This window comes from Psittacula echo, assembly GCF_963264785.1.
Source record: "Psittacula echo genome assembly, chromosome: 1".
In the NCBI taxonomy this organism is placed as follows: Eukaryota; Metazoa; Chordata; class Aves; order Psittaciformes; family Psittacidae; genus Psittacula; species Psittacula echo.
In genome coordinates this window covers 83,517,501-83,537,559 of record NC_137735.1, presented here as the reverse complement: position 1 = coordinate 83,537,559, position 20,059 = coordinate 83,517,501, and the positions used below count along the sequence as shown (strand labels likewise).

General features: G+C 39.8%; 1 protein-coding gene across 1 annotated transcript in view; it reads left to right on the top strand.

The window, feature by feature from the left end:
* TULP3 (TUB like protein 3) overlaps positions 1 to 19,492 on the top strand; it is a gene marked incomplete at its 5' end in the record, with an annotated part of 31,518 nt that extends 12,026 nt beyond the window's left edge. Inside the window, 10 exons of the mRNA XM_080628941.1 lie at positions 1,103 to 1,154; positions 2,895 to 3,057; positions 5,023 to 5,199; positions 6,679 to 6,809; positions 12,189 to 12,386; positions 12,872 to 12,984; positions 13,373 to 13,487; positions 15,631 to 15,729; positions 16,618 to 16,789; positions 17,309 to 19,492. Of these exons, the coding sequence (XP_080485067.1) occupies positions 1,103 to 1,154; positions 2,895 to 3,057; positions 5,023 to 5,199; positions 6,679 to 6,809; positions 12,189 to 12,386; positions 12,872 to 12,984; positions 13,373 to 13,487; positions 15,631 to 15,729; positions 16,618 to 16,789; positions 17,309 to 17,442 (1,354 nt within the window). The 3' untranslated portion in view covers positions 17,443 to 19,492. The remainder of the gene's footprint in view (positions 1 to 1,102; positions 1,155 to 2,894; positions 3,058 to 5,022; positions 5,200 to 6,678; positions 6,810 to 12,188; positions 12,387 to 12,871; positions 12,985 to 13,372; positions 13,488 to 15,630; positions 15,730 to 16,617; positions 16,790 to 17,308) is intronic.
* Between the last annotated feature and the right edge of the window lie 567 nt (positions 19,493 to 20,059).

Sequence of the window (20,059 nt, the reverse complement as noted above, 5' to 3'; positions counted from 1 at the left end):
TGTAGTATGTCTGTAAGGACCTCTGATCTGTCGTTTGCTTGCCTGGAAGTTGAGTCAAATGTGGATTTACTAGGAGTTAAGGGGATTCTGAGTCCTTTCTCGTTAGCTCTATTTGCTGTGATCCAATTCCCATGGCATGTGTTTTGCAGAAACTCCAGCCCATCTCTCTCCTTCTGTCTCTGGTTTTCCTTGTTTGGATTATATTCAGCATTGTCTGCCTGCTTGTGACTTCACATGATTGGACATTTCTGCACACCTAGACCACACGGAGAATTTCCTGTTTAAATTGCAATTGTGGCTAGCCCTGCTCTACTGCATGCCATCCTAAAATATGTAATGTTTGTCTGTTTCTCATACTATCTTCTTCTTTGTCAAAGCTGTGTAGGAGGAAGGTGCACAGCTTTGGTAGGCAGAATATGTGCTTACTTGTCAATTAGCCTTTCCCCTTTGTAAGGTTAACTGTGCTAAATTGAGTGCATTAGCTTGTGTAATAATTCACTATCATGCAAAAGGAAATGGGAAGTCTCTATGGAACACAACTTAGGATGAAAAACTAGAGTTCTTATGAAAGTTGTCTATAAAAACTTAAGTAGTCAAACAGTTTTTTCATCTCTAGGAACAAATATCAGGTGTTGCAAATACAAATGTGGGTATTAACTGTAGTACTGGGAATTCTGGCAGGAGAAAATAGTGTGTGTTTAACTCTAGGACAGAACCTAAAAATCTGAGTTAATTTGGAATTGGGTATTTTATGAAGGAGCAGGGACTTTATTGAATTGATTTGAACTGTGTTAATCCTTCAAATATAAATGCAGATAGCCTACCTCAGTAAAATCCATCCATCAGTAATGAAGCTTTTGTTGCTTACAAAATGTTTTCAGAACAGTTTACTAAGGTGATTAAACTACAGTTTGGTCCTGTTTATGACAGAATATAACGTATGTTTTATTTTTTAATGTGTTGTAACTTGGTCTTCTTGTGGGATAGGTGTTTTATACTTGTTTTAAAGTCTTGATGGTGAAGTTGTAGCCTGTGAATATCTTGTGCTCTTATAATGCAAACTTTACTAGCAGTAATTAATTTGTTTCTTTCCCTTTCCCAGCATCTTTGAGGATGAAACCATGAAACTACGACAGCTGAAACTAGAGAATCAGGTAAATGATAGTGTTGAAGCTGGTTGAAATAAGTAGAGGAAAATAAATATTAGCCTTGACTTGAGAAATAGGGATTGTTAAGGATACAAACAACTCATTGCTATGGCAAGAACATTTTTCTTTAAAGATTTTAATGGCTTTCATTAGTTTGAGTCAACCTTGCTATGGCTTGTAGGCTTGATTTCTTTGATGTATTTATTTTTCATATGTCTCTCATTTTTATGAAGATAGGCTGAGAAAGTTGGGGCTGTTCAGCCTGGAGAAGAAAAGGCTGCATGGAGACCTCATAGCAGCCTTTCAGTATCTGAAGGGGGCTTACAGGGATGTTGGAGAGGGACTCTACATCAGGAACTCTAGTGAATAGGACAAGGGGTGATGGGTTCAAACTTATACAGGGGAAGTTTAGATTGGATATAAGGAAGAAATTCTTTACTGTTAGGGTGGTGAGGCACTGGAATGGGTTGTACAGGGAGGTTGCGAATGCTCCATCCTTGGTGGTGTTCAAGGCCAGGTTGGATGAGGCCTTGGGTGGCATGCTTTAGTGTGAGGTGTCCCTGCCCATGGCAGGGGGGTTGGAACTAGATGATCTTAAGGTTCTTTGCAACCCTAACTATTCTATGATTCTATGACTCACCACAATGCAGGATTGAATCAAAAGGAAGGCTGTAGAGAATTATCCATTTTAAGCATTAAAGGAAAAGAAAAGGTTTCCCTGAGGTATAGAAAGATCTCTGCTGTTGAGAAGGATTTCCAGCATATTTTGTTTTGTTTTGTTTCCTACAAAGAAAACATTTACAGCCAAGCATTTGTCAAATATTAGGTTATGGGTCTCAGTTTTTAACAATGCATGACATCAAATGCCATCTGTGGGCCAGCTCTGCCGGCCAGGACGCTTTTATCCAGGCTACTGCGTTTTCCGTGAAGAGAGGGCATGTGGCTCCTCGGACTGTGCTTACGAACGCAGCGCTAGAGGCGTTTCCGTGTCTTTTTGAGGCACTTGCAGCTCAAAGTGTAATGCTGCCACCTCCCTGTGGGTGGAGAGCGGGAAATTGGAGGCCTGTTTGTGAATGCAGTTGGTATGGTGCTTTTGACGCGAGGTTTCATTAATGCCATCATAACTTCATAACATCATAGTTCCTGCTGCCTCAGCAGTTGTTTCTATTCTTGTTTACTAGGAAACCATAAACATCAAATACATATGTATCTTGGAGAATTTTGCAAGGTAGATGAATTTTCGTTTTACCAGATCAGTCCCATTTTAATGACTGTAATTTTTTACATTTGTTTTCACCTCACGCCTTGCCCCCTGTAAGTCTTACCTCAGTATTGGTTTCTGGGAACTATTTGTTTTGAGTTCTCCCTTTAAGATGATAACTTCTGACACAAAAAGCATTTCTTTTGCAAGTCCTGACTGTTTCAGATTGTATTGTAAATGACTGCTGAATTTGTCTATATATATGAAGGATTGCTGCAGTTTAGACTGGATGAAAGGAGTTACTGCTGATGCTGTCAGGATAGATCAGAAAACAAGCAGGTGTCCATCTCCATTGACGGAGAATCGAAGACAGGGATCACTCCAAAGACAAAGTGATATATGTCTGGGATTTTTGTAAGAGATTACAAGAGTATTTCAGGTGTATTGGAGACCCTGATCAGTGGCATGTTATCACCAATAGCTGAGGCATGATTTCTGCCTCTCTGAATGTGGTCTTTATGTCATGCTTTTTCTTTATTTCACAGAGAGCTCTTTTAGAGAAGAAGCAGAGGAAGAAACGTCTTGATCCTTTGATGGTACAGCCAAATCCTGAGGCAAAGCTGCATAGGTCGAAGCCCAAAGGGTATGAGGAGCAGACTCCTTTAGTAAAACCTCCTGCACCTTTCCACAGTGATGTTATTTTACATGGTAGGTAATCAACCTGATTGCAACAATGTTCCCAAAAATGCCAGTGCATGCAGATTATGTCGCAGATGAGCACTGCATTGCTGTGACAGTGGTCAAGTGATAAACGAGATTGATTACATACCTTTATATGTACAAAAAAAACCCTGTAGTACAGTATGGTTGAGCAATAAACCAAAAACCTTACCTTGAATTTTGTGATAGCTGAGAATCTTCATGTGCCTTTGAAGAACATCTACCTTGTGTTAGACTAAGAAGAATTGCAGAAATAGGTTAGGAACTTCTATAAGGGTAGGGAGATACAAATCCAATGTAAGAAAGTCCTATAAAGCTGTAGGATAAAAATAAAAAGAAATAATCCGGTAGTGGCAGCCTGTACTTTTCATCATAGTATACTCCATCTAAAGATTGCATATGACTGAATGATAAAGTAGACAAGAGCAAAACAAAATTCTTATGAATACTGAATTAGGTTTTTTCTGGGTTTTATCTTATCTGTTGTTTTCTGTGGGCTTTGGGGAGACAACTGAAACATGACAAGCGAGCTATAGTGGTCCAGAAAGTCACAAGCACTAAGTGACATCAGAGCCAACGGCAGTAACTTAGTGATCTTCAAACATTACAGTTAAATAGAAACCATTCTGTTAAGAGTGAAAAGAAGTACAGTATCGAGAGCCTTAAGTTTTCCATGTCACAGGGAAGAAAAAAGAGCAGCAATGAAATCTGTATATTCCAGTGGAAGTGTAGTTTGAGAGCATGGATCACAACAGACTATCAAGAAAGTAACAGGAAATATCCGAAGGCTTAGAGATGCATGTTACTGCAGGATGTTAAAATACCACAGTTTTATTAATAGGGAATTAATGTATAGAGTAGAATTTTAAAAACCCAAACAAACCAGTGTTACTTGGCTTGAAGACCACATTCGGAAACACGTTATCCTATCCTATCTTATATTGAGAGATAAGACTTAGAGGAGGCAGGACATGAGGTGAAAACAAATGTAAAAATTATTTGAATGATTTTCATGTTCTGTTCTCCAGGTGTCTTTCAGGATCATAGGATGGGGAGGAAAGTGATGATGGATGGTAGCATTTATGTAATTAAAATCAGGTGGGAGAGAGGTGCTGTTCAAAGACACTTCAAGTCAAAAAGATTGATATAATTTCTAAGTTAGGAAACTTCAGTGGTACTGAAACTACAAGAAAGAAAAATAAAAACTGCTCCTTCACTAGCTTCTATCATTCTGAAGCTTTGTCAGTACAAACAAATTCTGTTAAGAAGTGATAACAGGAGTAAACATGTCAGAAATCTGATGATTAGATAAAGCAGTAAAGTTTTAAGAAAGAAAACAGTGGGAAAGCAAGAAATCCAAAGCTGGAACTACAGTTGTATAGTGTGCCACATAAACGTGTTAAGGCCAGACGCTGACATCAAGATGTCTCCACCAGTTATGGAGAGAGCACAGCTGTATTGCATGCTTAAATGTGGAAATTTGTTTTCTACCAAAAAGAGGGCATCTGTTTATATTTTTTATTGCCTGTGCCTGTAGATAATTTTATCAAATTTACTTGCAGTGTGCACTGTAAAGCGCTTACTTTGTAGTTTAGGAGCAAATGAGGAACATGAAGGAAAAGAAAATAGAGTAATTGCTCATAAATAAATTAAAATATATCAATGTACATGACAAATACAGCTCATTTTAACTGCTTAAGCCCTTGTAAAAAAGTAGATACAATGACTATATTTATAAATAGAGAAGCTGATGCCTGGGATGTTTAAAGTAATAGGCTGTCTCTACCAGAGTCAGGCCTGGATCCTTCCAAGTTTTCTGATCAAAATCGAACAAGAAGACATCAGTACTTTAAAGGGATGCTTGAGCAAGGAAGATGTAAAGAACAACCATCCTGGGATGTGTCTTTAGCCACAAAAATAGACTTTAGCATTCTGTTCTGTTTTGGCCTGCAGGTATTGATGGACCAGCTGCTTTCCTGAAATCAGAAGTGCAAGATTTGGGGGCCAAGCTCCAAACTCTCTCTGCTGGATCTTCCAAAACAGAAGACAATGCAGATCAGGAAAATGATGGAGAGGCTCTAACAGACACAGCAGGCAAGCCAGATCTGCAAGAAATCTTACAGAAACGAGGTAATATAATGGGCGTTAACTTGACATTAAGAATTGATGGGCATTAAGAGTTGATAATAGGCAAAGATCTTTTTCAGGGCTCTGAAAAACACCAGGAAAGGTGTTTTTCCTGAGTCAGAAGCTGTCATAATCAACAGGTTTAGAGTTTTGTATTCAATAGCTATATCCCATTCAGTAGTTTCCCAGTGGAGTGTCCATCTCTGTCTTCCAGTACCACAGGAAACTTTTTTTGTTGAATGCAGCCTAAGCACTTTGCAGCAGAATAATGGCTAGTGTTTAATATAGTGCACAGCTTATTTTTATTTCACTGAGCATGTCTCCCAGAATGTTTCCAGTACAGTTTATGTATTGAGGTACTACCATATCTAGAAATACATCCATTCAGTTGTCAGATGCAACAGCTTCTTACCTATGGATAGGAACATTATGCAAGAGTTAGGAAAGGAAGTACGAGAGAATATCCAGAAAATTCAGGGAAAATTAGTAGAGATAGAATATAAACAGTAAATTTTGAAATTGGCCAGAGTACTAGGGTTAACGCCTTTCCTCTTTCCAAATGTGCTTTGTGAAGCTTACTGACAAGTTGTTAAGACTACATTTTTCTATTTCACCTGAGATAAAGAACTTCCAAGAGTGCCATGTTGGAGTAGTGTTATAATATTTGCTCTTGGAAAATAATTCATTGTGTTTATTTTCTATAGGGCTTTATGTGCTCTCCATTCTACAGCCAAATTAAAGAATGGAATCTCAGAATAAAATTACGCAGTTCCAAGTAAACACCAAGCAGTTATGTGTGCTTCTGTACACATAAACATTCTTTCAAATGTTTTTATCTGGAGTTATTTTAGATACATACCTACAGTCATCTCTACATAGCTGTAACTAGGTTAAGATTAAGTAAGTCCTGGAACTACTCAGACTGCACTTCTGTTTTAAAAAACAAAATCATCAATAGTATTCATGAGACATGAGTTATTGCTACTGATGTAAGAATAGGAGGGGCTTTTATAGAAAAATTATCCTACTCCATTTCAGTGTGTATAAGAGTAAGGGGAAATGGTAAAGAATATAAGCTGTACAGAGTCCAGTTTACAGTGGAGGTGTCAGCATATTGATCTGGATTTCCTTTGTTTTTTAAGACATGGAGGGCTTTTTTATGTGAAAATAGGCAAAATTAACTCAATGACAATGTATATTAAGCAGTATGCTACGTCACTTAATGTCGTTTAAATAAGTATTTATAAAAGCCTGACAGCTGTTTAATCATCTGCAAGATGACAGCCGCAAAATGTCACTAGGGTTTTGAAGTAAAAGTCCTGGGAAGCAATATGGCACATGAGGAAAATCAGGAGTTGATTTTAATTAAATCAACTGAAATTAATTAAAAGAGTGACTAGCCATGCAAATGTCATGTATGAATTAGTGATGCCACGAACTCATGACATCTCCTTTCAGAGGTTACTTGCTTTATTTTGACAGGAATTTCAGGCAGTTTGAATTTTGATGAGGAGGATGGAGAAGAGGAAGAAGCTAGTAAGAGACCAGCTTCTCATTCACCATATCCTGAAACTGAGAGGCCTAGCTCTGCAACCAGCGTGAAATCTTTCACAGTAAGTGTCTTGAAATTGCTTTCTGATAAGGGCTGGGCACATGCTTGATTTTAGTATTAACCCCTTGAGCACTGGGTTAAAATATAGTAGCTGCAACTACAGTAGCTAGCATATTAATCCCTGAAGGCAGAGGAAAGTCATGATTGTCAGGTTATCTGACTGAAAAGCCATTGAGTTAAACACAAAGACTAATGATTAAAGAAGGAACAGTGGTGGGCCGAGGATCCCGAGTAGCCTAATCAGTGAAGATGGGAACGCAGTGAGTCAGCTACTCCTATGATTCTCAAAGGAGACAGATTAAGCCATTGTCTCTGGTGTAAAAGCCACCAAGATGACTCAGAGAAACTCTGAAATGTCATGCAAAATTAAGAGGGATTACTGCCTGAAGGTTTATAGTATTTATTGTGGAGTGTAAGAGGGAACAGAATTTTGGGAGGGAACAGAAATTTTGAGATTGGAAGAAACCTTTCATGGCTGATTAGGGGAAGGGAAGAGGAAAAAGAACGGGGATAAGGTGGATCAGGAAGTCATAAGCATGGGAAAATACAGACTAAAGGGAGTAAAAGGCACCAGATGCATGTAAGCAGCTGCAAGACAGTATGCTTATCTGTCGAAGCCATGTGCCCTGTACTGTACATACCTGTACGTACGAAGCCCCGTGTACTCCTGTCATGCTGTTTCCTGTATGAATGTGCTCTCGTGTGTGTGATAGAGATGCATACATGTATGCATACATATGCTGACAAACTATATGCTGTAGTAGCCAGTGAGTTGAAGAGATCTGGGAAGAACCAGGGTTTGAGCTAGTGATGAGATGAAGGGCACAGGGTTTGGGCATGGATGTTGGGCAGGCTTAAAAGTCCATGCTACTGTTCAAAAGTCCCGTGTGAGTATATGTGTGTGGCAAAGTAGAATGAAGAAATTCTGAAGATTATAATATAGATTAAATATTAATATTTAGTGTGATAGAGCTTAAAGTATTATTTAATTAAGGATTAACACTTCACTTGGTAGGACCAGTACAATAGCAAGTACCTTGGACTTTAGCAGGGCAAACTTTGGCCTTTTCAAGCAATTGCTAGGGGAAATCCCATGGGCAAGGCTGCTTGAAGGTAAAGGGGCCCAAGATAGTTGGTTGGCATTCAAGGATTGCTTATTCCGAGCTCAAGAGCAGAGCATCCTGACACGTAGGAAGTCAAGGAAGAGGACCAGGAGACCTGTGTGGCTAAATAAGGAACTGCTGGGTATGCTCAAGTGGAAGAGGAGAGTTTACAGGTCATGGAAGGAGGGGCTGGCCACTTGGGAGGAATATAAGGCTGCTGCTAGAGGATGTAGGAAGGCAGCTAGGATGGCTAAGGCCTCCTTAGAATTAAATCTGGCAAGAGGGGTCAAGGACAGCAGAAAGAGCTTTTTCAAATACATGGCAGATAAAACTAACACCAGAGGCAAGGTAGGCCCACTGATGAATGGGATGGGTGCCCTGGTGACAGAAGATACTGAGATGGCAGAGTTATTGAATGCCTTCTTTGTCTCAGTCTACTCTGCCGGAGGCAGTCCTGAAGAGCCCTGTACCCCTGTGACCTCAGGTCAACGGAGCAGTTTGCGTTAGTCGATGAGGAATGGGTTAGAGACCAGTTGAGCAATCTGGACATCCATAAATCCATGGGTCCAGATGGGATGCACCCGCGGGTGCTGAGGGAACTGGCGGAAGTCATTGCTAGACCACTCTCCATCATCTTTACCAAGTCTTGGGAAACGGGAGAGATGCCTGAGGACTGGAGGAAAGCAAATGTCACTCCAGTCTTCAAAAAGGGCAAGAAGGAGGAGGACCCAGGTAACTATAGACCGGTCAGCCTCACCTCCATCCCTGGGAAAGTGATAGAACACCTTATCCTTGATGCCATCTTAAGGCATGTCAAGGATAAGAGGGTTATGAGGGGCAGTCAACATGGCTTTACCAAGGGGAAGTCATGCTTGATCAACCTCATAGCATTTTACAAGGAAATAACACGGTGGATGGATGATGGCAGAGCGGTGGACGTGGTCTACCTTGACTTCAGCAAAGCATTTGACACAGTCTCCCACAGCATCCTCATAGCTAAACTGAGGAAGTGTGGTCTGGATGATCAGGTAGTGAGGTGGACTGCGAACTGGCTGAAGGAGAGAAGCCAGAGAGTTGTAGTCTATGGGGCGAAGTCTAGTTGGAGGCCTGTATCTAGTGGGGTGCCTCAAGGGTCACTACTGGGACCAGTATTATTTAATATATTCATCAATGATTTAGATGAAGGAATTGAGTGTACTATCAGCAAGTTTGCTGATGACACTAAGCTGGGAGGAGTGGCTGACACGCCAGAAGGCTGTGCTGCCATCCAGAGAGACCTGGACAGGCTGGAGAGTTGGGCAGGGAGAAACTTGATGAAATATAACAAGGGAAAGTGTAGAGTCCTGCATCTGGGCAGGAACAACCCCAGGTTCCAATATAGGTTGGGGAACGACCTGTTAGAGAGCAGTATAGGGGAGAGGGACCTGAGGGTCCTAGTGGACAGCAGGATGACCATGAGCCAACACTGTGCCCTTGTGGCCAAGAAGGCCAATGGCATCCTGGGGTGTATTAAAAGGGGGGTGGTCAGTAGGTCGAGAGAGGTCCTCCTTCCCCTCTACTCTGCCCTGGTGAGACCGCATCTGGAATATTGTGTCCAGTTCTGAGCCCCTCAGTTCAAGAAGGACAGGGACCTGCTGGAGAGAGTCCAGCGCAGGGCAACTAAGATGATTAAGGGAGTGGAGCATCTCCCTTATGAGGAAAGGCTGAGGGAGCTGGGTCTCTATAGTTTGGAGAAGAGGAGACTGCGGGGGGACCTTATTAGTGTATATAAATATATGAAGGGGGAGTGTCACGAGGATGGAGCCAGGCTCTTCTCAGTGGCAAACAATGATAGGACAAGGGGTAATGGGTATAAACTGGAACACAAGAGGTTCCACTTAAACTTGAGAAGAAACTTCTTCTCAGTGAGGGTGACAGAACATTGGAACAGGCTGCCCAGGGAGGTTGTGGAGTCTCCTTCTCTGGAGACATTCAAAACCCGCCTGGACACATTCCTATGTAACCTCATCTAGGTGTTCCTGCTCTGGCAGGGGGATTGGACTAGATGATCTTTTGAGGTCCCTTCCAATCTCTAGCATACTGTGATACTGTGATCTCCTCTCTGTGCAAAATGTGCTAGCAATTTGAAAACTTGTTGTGTGGGTAGGAGATCTTAATTGTTCAGAAGTGTTAGATGTATGTCTTCCAAATCTTTTGGATTTCAATAACTGATGCCTTTAGGCTGCTCTCAAAATGCTAGTCAAGTGCTTCATAGCAAGTAACTTTTCTGGCTGCAGTATTTAATGCAGTAAATTATCCCTTGTGTGGCATAAACAGCTTTTTCATCTTAACAGTAAGAGAGTTTCCTACATAATGCTAATAGTGAAATGTGTGCTTGTATCCACCTCTGTTTCTGATCCAGTGCAGTGGTCACATATTTAAGGTTAACTTCTAAGAATAATATAAAAATAATAATGTGCTATTCAGTTTATAAAGTTAAGCAAGATTTAATGTTGCAAGAATTGCAAAATGACAATAAAATCTGATCAAGCATGTTTAAGAAGTTGCTTTGGAGTACTTGAAGCTGGGCCTTTTCTTGCATTTGACTTGGAACTATCTTCTAAGATGTTCTCGAAGTATACTTGTCTTAAATATATGTAAACTTATGTTTTGTCCCTATTATTGTTACTTGTTTGTGAAGTTATTTTTTGGCAGTAAATACATGCTAGGACTCCTCTAGGATTCCTCTGGAAAAAATACTGTATGCTCATAAAAATTACTTAGGCATTTTCAGCTAATATGCTAGAGCTTTATTTGCTGTCAAAGTTCTGTACTCTAGAGAATAATGGGCCTTCTCATACGTTCTTAGGCTGGTCAAGTTATTTCTGGCTTTCAGTAGGTGTAGGTCTATTTCATATCAAAATACAAACGTAGATGGTGCTGGGGGGTGAAAAATGTATTTGTAATGATCTCTCAGGGAAGTGTAAGGAGAAATTAATATTACATTTAAATTATACATTATAAATTTTATTATAGAAATTATAAATTATAAACATGCACAAAAAATATTTTTAACTGTTCCTCTGAATTGTTCAGACTTTATTTTGCTTTCAAGTAAGTTTGAATAAATGGAATATGAAGTCATAAAATATCAGTTATATCCTAAAATAGTGAGTTGAATAGTCAAGGGGGAATGGTTTTAAACTGAAAGAGGGTAGATTTAGATTAGACTTTAGGAGGAAATTCTTTAGGATGAAGGTGATGAGGCATCGGCACAGGTTGCTCAGAGAAGCTGCGGCTGCCCCATCCCTGGCAGTGTTCAAGGCCAGGCTGGATGGGGCTTGGAGCAGCGTAGTCTAGTGTGAGGTGGCTCTGCCCATGGTGGTGGAAGGGGTTGGAATTGGATGAGCTTTAAGGTCCCTTCCAACCCAAACCATTCTATGATTCTGGGCGTGGGTGAGTAGTACAAGAGATCTGGGTGTTGGCTACTTGGGAGACTGGACTATGGTTGCCAACTACTGGAGATACCAGGTAGGGGATGCTGTAGCGGGGGAGGGTGAGAGCCCCTAGTGAATTTCAAGTCTGTCTGTGTCTGTGTGTCTGTAATCACTCATACTTCCTACCAGCTGTATAATAAACCACCAACATCAACTCCAAAGCTCAGCAAGGGACGAATTTCCTGGGTTCTGGAATACACAGGATTCAGCTACTTCTAAGAAAAAATTTAATGACTTATACCAGATTTCCATTAGAATTCCAGTTCTATCGCTGACCATAACTTGCATCCTGAGTATATACACTGTTCTAAGGTTCTTCCAGCATTTAGTTGAGATGGCTCCACCATCAGCTTATTCTATTTCAGCTACTGTTCTGAACCAACATAATCTCAGTGCTCATTTCAGTCACAAAATTCCTGGCCTGTCTTTACTGCAATATCCATCAGTCCAGCTTATCATGCTGCCTGATTTCCCACAGAGTGAGGTTCTAAGAGCAGAGAGGCTCTTTACTTAGAATATTTGCAGTGACTCATCCCAGTTTTAACCCTTCTTCACAATTCACTCATCTCTGGTTAATGGGTCCTTTTTCTCCCCTCTCATTGGAGGGCTGATTTTTCCTCAGAGTAAAAGTCTGCAGCCACTTTCTTCAAGAAATATGGGTGGTATCTCGTTTAATTTCCTTTTCCCAAAATATCTTCTTGAGACATGAGTTCTTTCTGTTTTAAAAGACCTTTCTTTTCTTGGGGAATACCAGAGCCTCTGATCTGTATTAATTTGCTAATATGATGGTTCTTCCCACAGGAAACAGGTGCTTCCTGTAGTCCATCCCCTCCGGCAGATGCCCAGCTGGGAGAAGTAGAGAACTTGGAGGATTTTGCATTACACCCTGCACCCCGTGGTATTACAGTCAAGTGTCGAATCACTAGAGATAAGAAGGGAATGGACCGGGGCCTCTTCCCTACTTATTACATGCATTTGGAAAGGGATGACAACAGAAAGGTATTGGAAGCAGCAGAATATCTTGGCTATCTTATTCGTACCACAGAATATTTTTTGTGTAAGGGAAAGCTTCTGGTAAGAGACCAGAAGCTGAGGAGAGCCAGCATGTAAATGAGGACAGCTCATATTAGGCCAAGTCACTAAGAAGGGAAAGCCATAATCCAATGAAAGATGAAATTTTAAAAAGTATAAAAATGTCAAGGGTAAAGAGGAGCAGGGAGATGGAGCTGCTCTGCAGAAAAGGAGGGAGGACTAGAAAAGACAGTTCATTAAATCTACACTGTTGAGTGAGCTGATCAGAGGAATAGGATTTCTGGGTGTGCACTTGTGGAAGATATCAGAATTGTGGAGACAGTAATATCAGTACAGAACAAAAAGGGGAATTGATGTGAAAAATGGAGAGGTAACAGTTTGGATAGCAATGCGTAGCAATGCTTCTGCATTCTTACAAAGCTCCAGTCTTGACTGAAGTTTTGTATTTTTAGACATTCCTTCTTGCAGGGCGAAAACGAAAAAAGAGCAAAACATCCAATTACCTCATATCAGTTGACCCAACTGATTTATCCCGGGAAGGGGAAAGCTTCATTGGAAAACTCAGGTAAGAACCACAGGTGAAAATTACAGACAAGAGAGATCAGATTTTCATTTTAGTTGAGTTGGGGATATGAATAACAATCTGGTGTCAATTCAGAGAGAATGAACTTGCATTATCTTGCTTAATGTAATCTGTATTCACCTGAGTTGGCAACCTTTCTTCAGCGTTACCGCTCACCATGGCAATTCACGTAAGGAATTCTGGCTTGATGTTTTTCCAGGATATGTTCAGGCCCAACTTACTGTGGGCACTCCTTACTGACCTGGCAATAGGAGGGTTTAGATGGCAGGAGATGAGCGTTTTCACTGTGCTGTACAAATACCTTCAGAAGATAACAAAACTTTCCACTGATGCCTCTGTCTTTTTCTGTCTTTCCATAACCTGTCATTAGATCAAACCTCATGGGAACAAAATTTACAGTCTATGACCGTGGAGTTAGCCCCCTCAAGGCACAAGGTCTAGTGGAAAAGGCTCATACAAGACAGGAACTTGCAGCTATTTGTTATGTAAGTAGTGCCTCTCCCCTTTTGCCCCTTTCTTCTTTGTTGCCTGGTTACAGAGGAAACAGGGCTTACAAAATCGTGCTGCCTGGCAGCCTTCCCCACTTAAGTTTGGAACCAACTGACCAATTTCAACCAGATACAACAAGGGACAGAGGCTTCAAAGATAAGTTCTTATAAGCTTGATGGAAAAAAATAAAAGAAAAAAACCCCAAACAAATCAGTGACAGGGGAGGGAGGGAGAGAGATGCAAACTAACACCCTGATAACCTTCTTGTCTGATGTGTGGCATGTGGCCAGTCAGCACATCCTTTATGTGGAGCCAGCCATAGCATGAACTGCCTCTTGCCCAGCTGGTATTTGGTGGACACTAAGAATTAATTGGGAGTACCCTGTGAAGTAGAGTTATCTTTTTGTTTTGCAGAACCAAAGGCATTTTGGTGGATAGGAAGGAGCTGGTATTATTTCAGTAGCAGCTCGTGATTAGTGAGGATATGGTTCTGGGGGAAATCATGATTTGGTAGCTGTCTGTCCTAGAGATGCTTTCTTCTGGTTTTGAGGATCACCTTGGTCTAGGCTTCAGGGTAGCACTTGTAGATACCCTAGAATTATGTGAGGGTTCTCATCACAAAGTCATAGAATGGTTTGGGTTGGAAGAGACCTTAAAGCTTATCCAGTTCCAGCCCCTGCCATGGGCAAGGACACCTTCCACTAGACCAGGTTGCTCAAAGTCCTGTCCAGCCTGGCTTTGAACATTGTTTGTTTCATGTTCCAATCCTGAAGTTTGAATAAAATTTGAGGTTCTTTACAAAATGATGGATAGTGAAGTGGAAGGTTCTTTACTTTTATCACAGCTATGACACAGAAATGTGAAGGTACATTAACCTATCAGAGCATTGTCCCTGCCTATGGCAGGGGGGTTGGAACTAGATGATCTTAAGGTCCTTTCCAACCCTAACTATTCTATGATTCTATGATCTTGATTATTTATTTTCATTTTCTTTTTTCCCCCATTGATCATAATGTCACCTGGGGAAAAAAATCACTGTCTGTTAGCAGTATCATTTATCATAACAGTATCATGTCAGGTTATTTTCTTTGTATACAGTATTCTTCAGTTCCTCACCTACTTCTACACAGCAAGCTGTTAAAATGAGTACAGCAGATAATATTAAGTTGTTTTTTCAGATCTCTGAACTTTCACATACAAGAAGTTAATGAAGTTTATATATGAATAAAATCAGTATTCTCATTCGCATATGTGCCCCTAGATTTTCTGAAGCAAAATAGTAGAGGTTGCAACCCAAACACCTCTGTTCTGTGTCTGCAAAATGCATTAGCGTGTTAGGAGAAGCAGTGTCACTTTATTAATCAGTTCAGTACTTCCAAAAGGCTTTGACTTTTTAGTTGGCCTTTGGGAATTTTAAAAGTTATCACCAACATTGTTACAGAACACTTAAAATGGGCCCTTGAATTTTGGTTGATATTATTGAATGTATGGCTTGGAAATGTCAAGACTTTTTTTTCCTTTGCTTTTTATATTCAATCCACTTGGAGCAGTCTCCTGCAGTACTCTGGAAAAATCTGCTTAAGATTGAAGCTTGGACAGGTGCTGAACTCTGTGCCTTTGGGGTCTGTTCTTAATAATTTATAAAAAAACATGATTTGAGAGAAAGTTGTAGGTATGCTCTTAAATACAAATAACAACACCTAAAGAAAAATGTAGTTCACTTTTTCAGGAACATTTTAGCCTAAATGGTGATGTATGGGTAACATAGTCTCACGTCAAAGATACGTGTCTTTCATCATATTTGAGGCTTCCTCACAAGCAAGATTTTAGCTGGGTTTTGCCTCAGATGCACAAAATTATGCTTGGAAATTGCACTTCTGTGATTTTGTTATAAATGTTTCATTAGGATAACTGATGAATTCTAAATTAGGCAATATTATGTGTCTTAACACTGTTCTCAAAATAGAACAGAAAGCTGTTCTCAGTGATTAAAACACAGTTGCATTTAGATAACTGCTACTACAGTTGTAGCTAGCAGATCTCTAAAAAACAATATAAATGTGGATTCAAGTTCGGTTTTTTTGTCTTCTTTGAGATGAAGTATCTCATTTACTGAAAATGTCTTTCTTTGTCCTTCAGGAAACCAATGTGTTAGGATTCAAGGGTCCCAGAAAAATGTCTGTGATCATTCCAGGAATGAATATGAATCACAAGCGAATTCCAATACGTCCACGAAATGTGAGTTACAGAGTTTGGTCATGGTTCAGATTGGAGGTTACTTAGGTTTTATTTAGGCTATCCTCAAAAATCCAGTGTTGTATCTGTATACTAAAAACATTTACTATAGCCATATCAGTCAGATCTCCACAGGGATATGTTTTCTGATAATTTTTTCCCATTAAATAACTTCAGTTTGGATTATTTTTCTTGGGAGTTCTAGCATATATTATTGGAATTCATCTGTTGCAGAACTTCTAAAATTAAATAATATATATTTCACTCACTACAGCTCTTTGTAATTCATTGTTTGTTGACTTTATTGTGCTGTTTTACCTTCTTTTTGTATATTTCTGTTCTTATTCTTCTGCTTTTCATATTGTGCTTCACTTACTAGACTCGTTTAACCTACTTAAGGCATACATGCAGCCTGCTGCAGCCTTTGGACTTTCTACTGAAGCACCCCAGGGCCTGGAACTATGCAGTTAATTGTAGATCGTTTTCTTTTTTTTAAAGTTCAGGTTGTTAGAAATGAAAGTTGGGTCCAACAGGATCAGAGAAAGCTTGTGAGACTCAGAAAGGATTCCTGCCAGCAGGGTGACAGTCATCCTTTGGCCTGTGAATTGCTCCCTTTCCTGTACGCACACATCCTTCTCTCTCGCTCTTTTTTCTTATTTGGGTGGAAATATGGTGATAGCTTATTGAGTGGAAAGAAATGCTTGGATGGGGAATCCATTAATGTATCTTCCTGGTAATTGCAAGAAGTTTTCAGTAGGACTGTGCTTAAGTGTTGTCATTGTGTTTCATTAAACAGGGAATGACCTTCAAGTGACAGAGTACACACATGAGAGAGGCAGTAATCAAAAGCAGAGCCATTCCAAATCTGATAAATGTATTTGTTCTGAACAGGAACATGAGAGTCTGCTGTCAAAATGGCAAAACAAAAATTTAGAGAACCTCATTGAGTTGCACAACAAGGCTCCAGTCTGGAATGATGATACTCAATCCTATGTTTTGAACTTCCATGGGAGAGTCACTCAGGCCTCGGTGAAGAACTTCCAGATTGTGCATGACAATGATCGTAAGAGTCTGGTGGAGAGTGTGTGGCTTATTCAAACAGGGACAACCCTATTTTATTTCATGAGGTTTGGAAGGAATAGGATACTATTACTGGAAAAGGGAGATTGGGTGGAGAAAATGAGCTCAGGATTACTGGGGATTTCTCAGCTGTGAAGAAGATTATGGGGTGGGTGCAGACACTACTGTCCATAGCTGCAGCAAAAGAGAGGGTAAATGTAAGCTTCCTGAAAGGAAAGGACTGTACAATATCTTCAGGCTAGCAAAAGAGAGTGGTTCAAGCTTTGGTTCTGAGAAGAAAGATAATCTCTAGAATAATAGTCACTCTAGAGAACAGATTACAAGGCCAGCTCTGGTGAGAAGGGATGGAAACACCAACCACATATATTTGGGACTGACATTTGTGGTTTTTTGGTTGCGGTTTGTTTTTTCTTTGCTATGCTATGAAATTGTTCATTTCTGATTTTGTTGTTGTTTGTTTGTTTTGTTTTGTTTTGTTTTTATTTTTTTTTTTTCTCCCCAGCTGACTACATTGTGATGCAGTTTGGTCGTGTAGCAGAAGATGTGTTCACTCTGGACTATAATTATCCTCTCTGTGCTCTTCAGGCCTTTGCTATTGGACTCTCCAGTTTCGATAGTAAATTGGCCTGTGAATGAGAGACAACAGACTTGAAACTCACTCCCATCCCTGCATCTTCTTGTAAGAGTTCCAGATGGAGTAATGAAAAGCACATTGGGGATGGAAGGGAATTGGAGGAGAGACATCTGCAGGCTTATTAGAAAGCAAATACTAGGACTTGGAGCATTACAGTAGTTGACATCTTAGGTGACTGTCCTAAGACTGAGCAGTCTCTGTATGCATTGTGGAAGAATAAGAAATATAGGTGATGCTTTTTACATTAGTGTTGATTCTGCTTTCAGAATCCTTGTAACAGATGCTGCATGTGAGCGGGCTAAGGAATTCCAGTAACTGGAACCCCTTGCAGCCAGGATTAGAAAAATGATGGTTTAATGTTCACATAACCTTTGACTTCCACAGTGCCCCTGGAGATGATGCTACAGACCTGATCAGGAATTAAAGAGTTTCTGCTCAGCTGAATTCACAAAAAAAGAGAACAGTTATTGGCATGTGTATCATTTTGTTGTCTGTTACAATAGTCAGACATGGAAAGGACTCAGGTTATGGCTTTGTGCAACTGTAGATAATGTTCAACAAATACAGACATTGGCTCTAATAAAACACTTTTGTCTTACCCAGTGGGATGATTCTCTGTTAAGGCTGATAGTCCAGTTCCCTTTCATTATTCTAATTGCTCTATATCCCTTGATAGTCTTTTTACCAAATAAAGAACAACCAAATCTGAAACGCTTACTTTTTAGTTGGTGATATATCCATTACTGTCTCTGTTATTCTTAACAGTGTGAAAAATGAGACTCAACAGATGTTAGAATCTGACTGAATTTGGCAGAATTTGGTAGTATTGTAACAATACATACAATAGTATGGTACTGTAACCATTCTATTGTAACTGTACAATATACAGTCCTATTCTTGAAAAGCAGTGTTCTGATTGATTTAGTGTAGGCTGTATGCTGATCAGAATTATTTTTTAATTTGTCTGTTGTTTGTAAAACTTGCTACATTTTTAGGAATAAGTGAGTTTATTTTTTTTAATCTCAAGTCATGACATATAAAAGTTGATTTTTATATAAATAATTTTAACCTAAATATAAGAAGGAGTTACCTCAAAAGAAGATTACAGGTGTTTTCAAAGGCATCAGTAAGTTTAAAAAAAATAATGTATCAGAGGGCTTTGCAATGTGCCCTTCCAGTGTTCCATTTTAAATGCTGGATATACAGTATGGGGACTGTAGGTCACAGCATGGAATGCTTCTTGATTCATATGGCCTTGATTCATCAGAGTGAATTGCTGCACTCTGTGACATGTAAGCCTCATAGTGTGCACATGTGTACTAAAGCAGAGAACAGTTACTATCTTTCCTGTTTTGTGGCCATTATGCATGTTCATGATGATCCTAGAAAACTTAATCCCTCTATGAAGACAAGAATAGATGTTCTCCATCTTTGGATATTGCTACTGTCAGCAGACTAACTCTGTTTCAAGCTCCAGAGAGACAGATTTATTGCTTTTGGGCTCTGGAGTCTTTGAAGTGGTAGGTATCACTTGCTCTTTCAAAATAATGAAACTTTGTGAAGATGTTTTCTGATGCTGCCAGGAGGAAAAAAACCCAACCAACCAACTATGGTAATAATGTGCAAACTCTGTATTTAACTGCAAATTATGAAGTGATGCTGAGAACTCCAGCTCACATCTCTCAGATGCCTGTATAGCTGGTGAGCCATTATCTTGAGATGAATTCATCAGCAGATCTGTCCTGAAGAGAATTTGACTCCTATATCTCTTTTTGTGCCTTCATGTACTCATCAGGCTGGAGTCAAGACCTGACAGCGTTTGTTTTCCATTTGTGCTCTTCTGAGTTCTTTGCCAGTGGCTTTGTATTCCCTTTGCCCATCTAGAAAACTAAGTCAGTTTGTTACCTGTCTGATTATTTTTCTGACTAGGTTTGTGTGAAAGAAACTGCCTTATGTTAGTATGGGGTGACCTGAAGGTAGAACGCTAACTTTGAATTCAAGATGATTTTCTCTCTGCTCAGAAGGCCACTGTAGCGTCCCTTTACTCACCCTTTCAGTTAGGTTTGTCAGCAGTGGCTCTTCAAGCTATTGGTTGACATGAAATGATGCTAGCAGGGCCAGGGCCTCTGGTCTCAGTCAGATTGTGCAGACAGATTAACTGATTCTGTGCTCTTTTATCAGATAATGTTTTACATGAATTGTATTTATAACTTTTATATCTAAATGAAAATAAACTAATTTATATATTGAAAAAAATCTATAATTCTTAATGAGTTTTTTGATAGAATTTTGCTGTCACTTATGGGTGTTCTTTCTTCCTCCTGTAGATACTACCTCAGTTTCTTCTGTCATATCTCATCTCATCTCCCTTCTTACTCCTCCTTTTCCTTTGTAATTCTCAGTTCTTTTTATGTTGTTTGGGTTTTTCTGGTTTGGGTTTGGGTTTTTTTCCCCCATAGACCTAGATGGCTGGGGATAAATGTAAAGTTAGTCTCTATTTTTTTGTTTCCTTCTCAGCAGCAGTTCTTCCTGTATAGTTCTTGGTTTCCATTTGATTCTTTCTTTAAGCTAGTTGCACTTCTCTGCCCCATTTTTTTTAATGTTTCTTCCAGTGTCCGG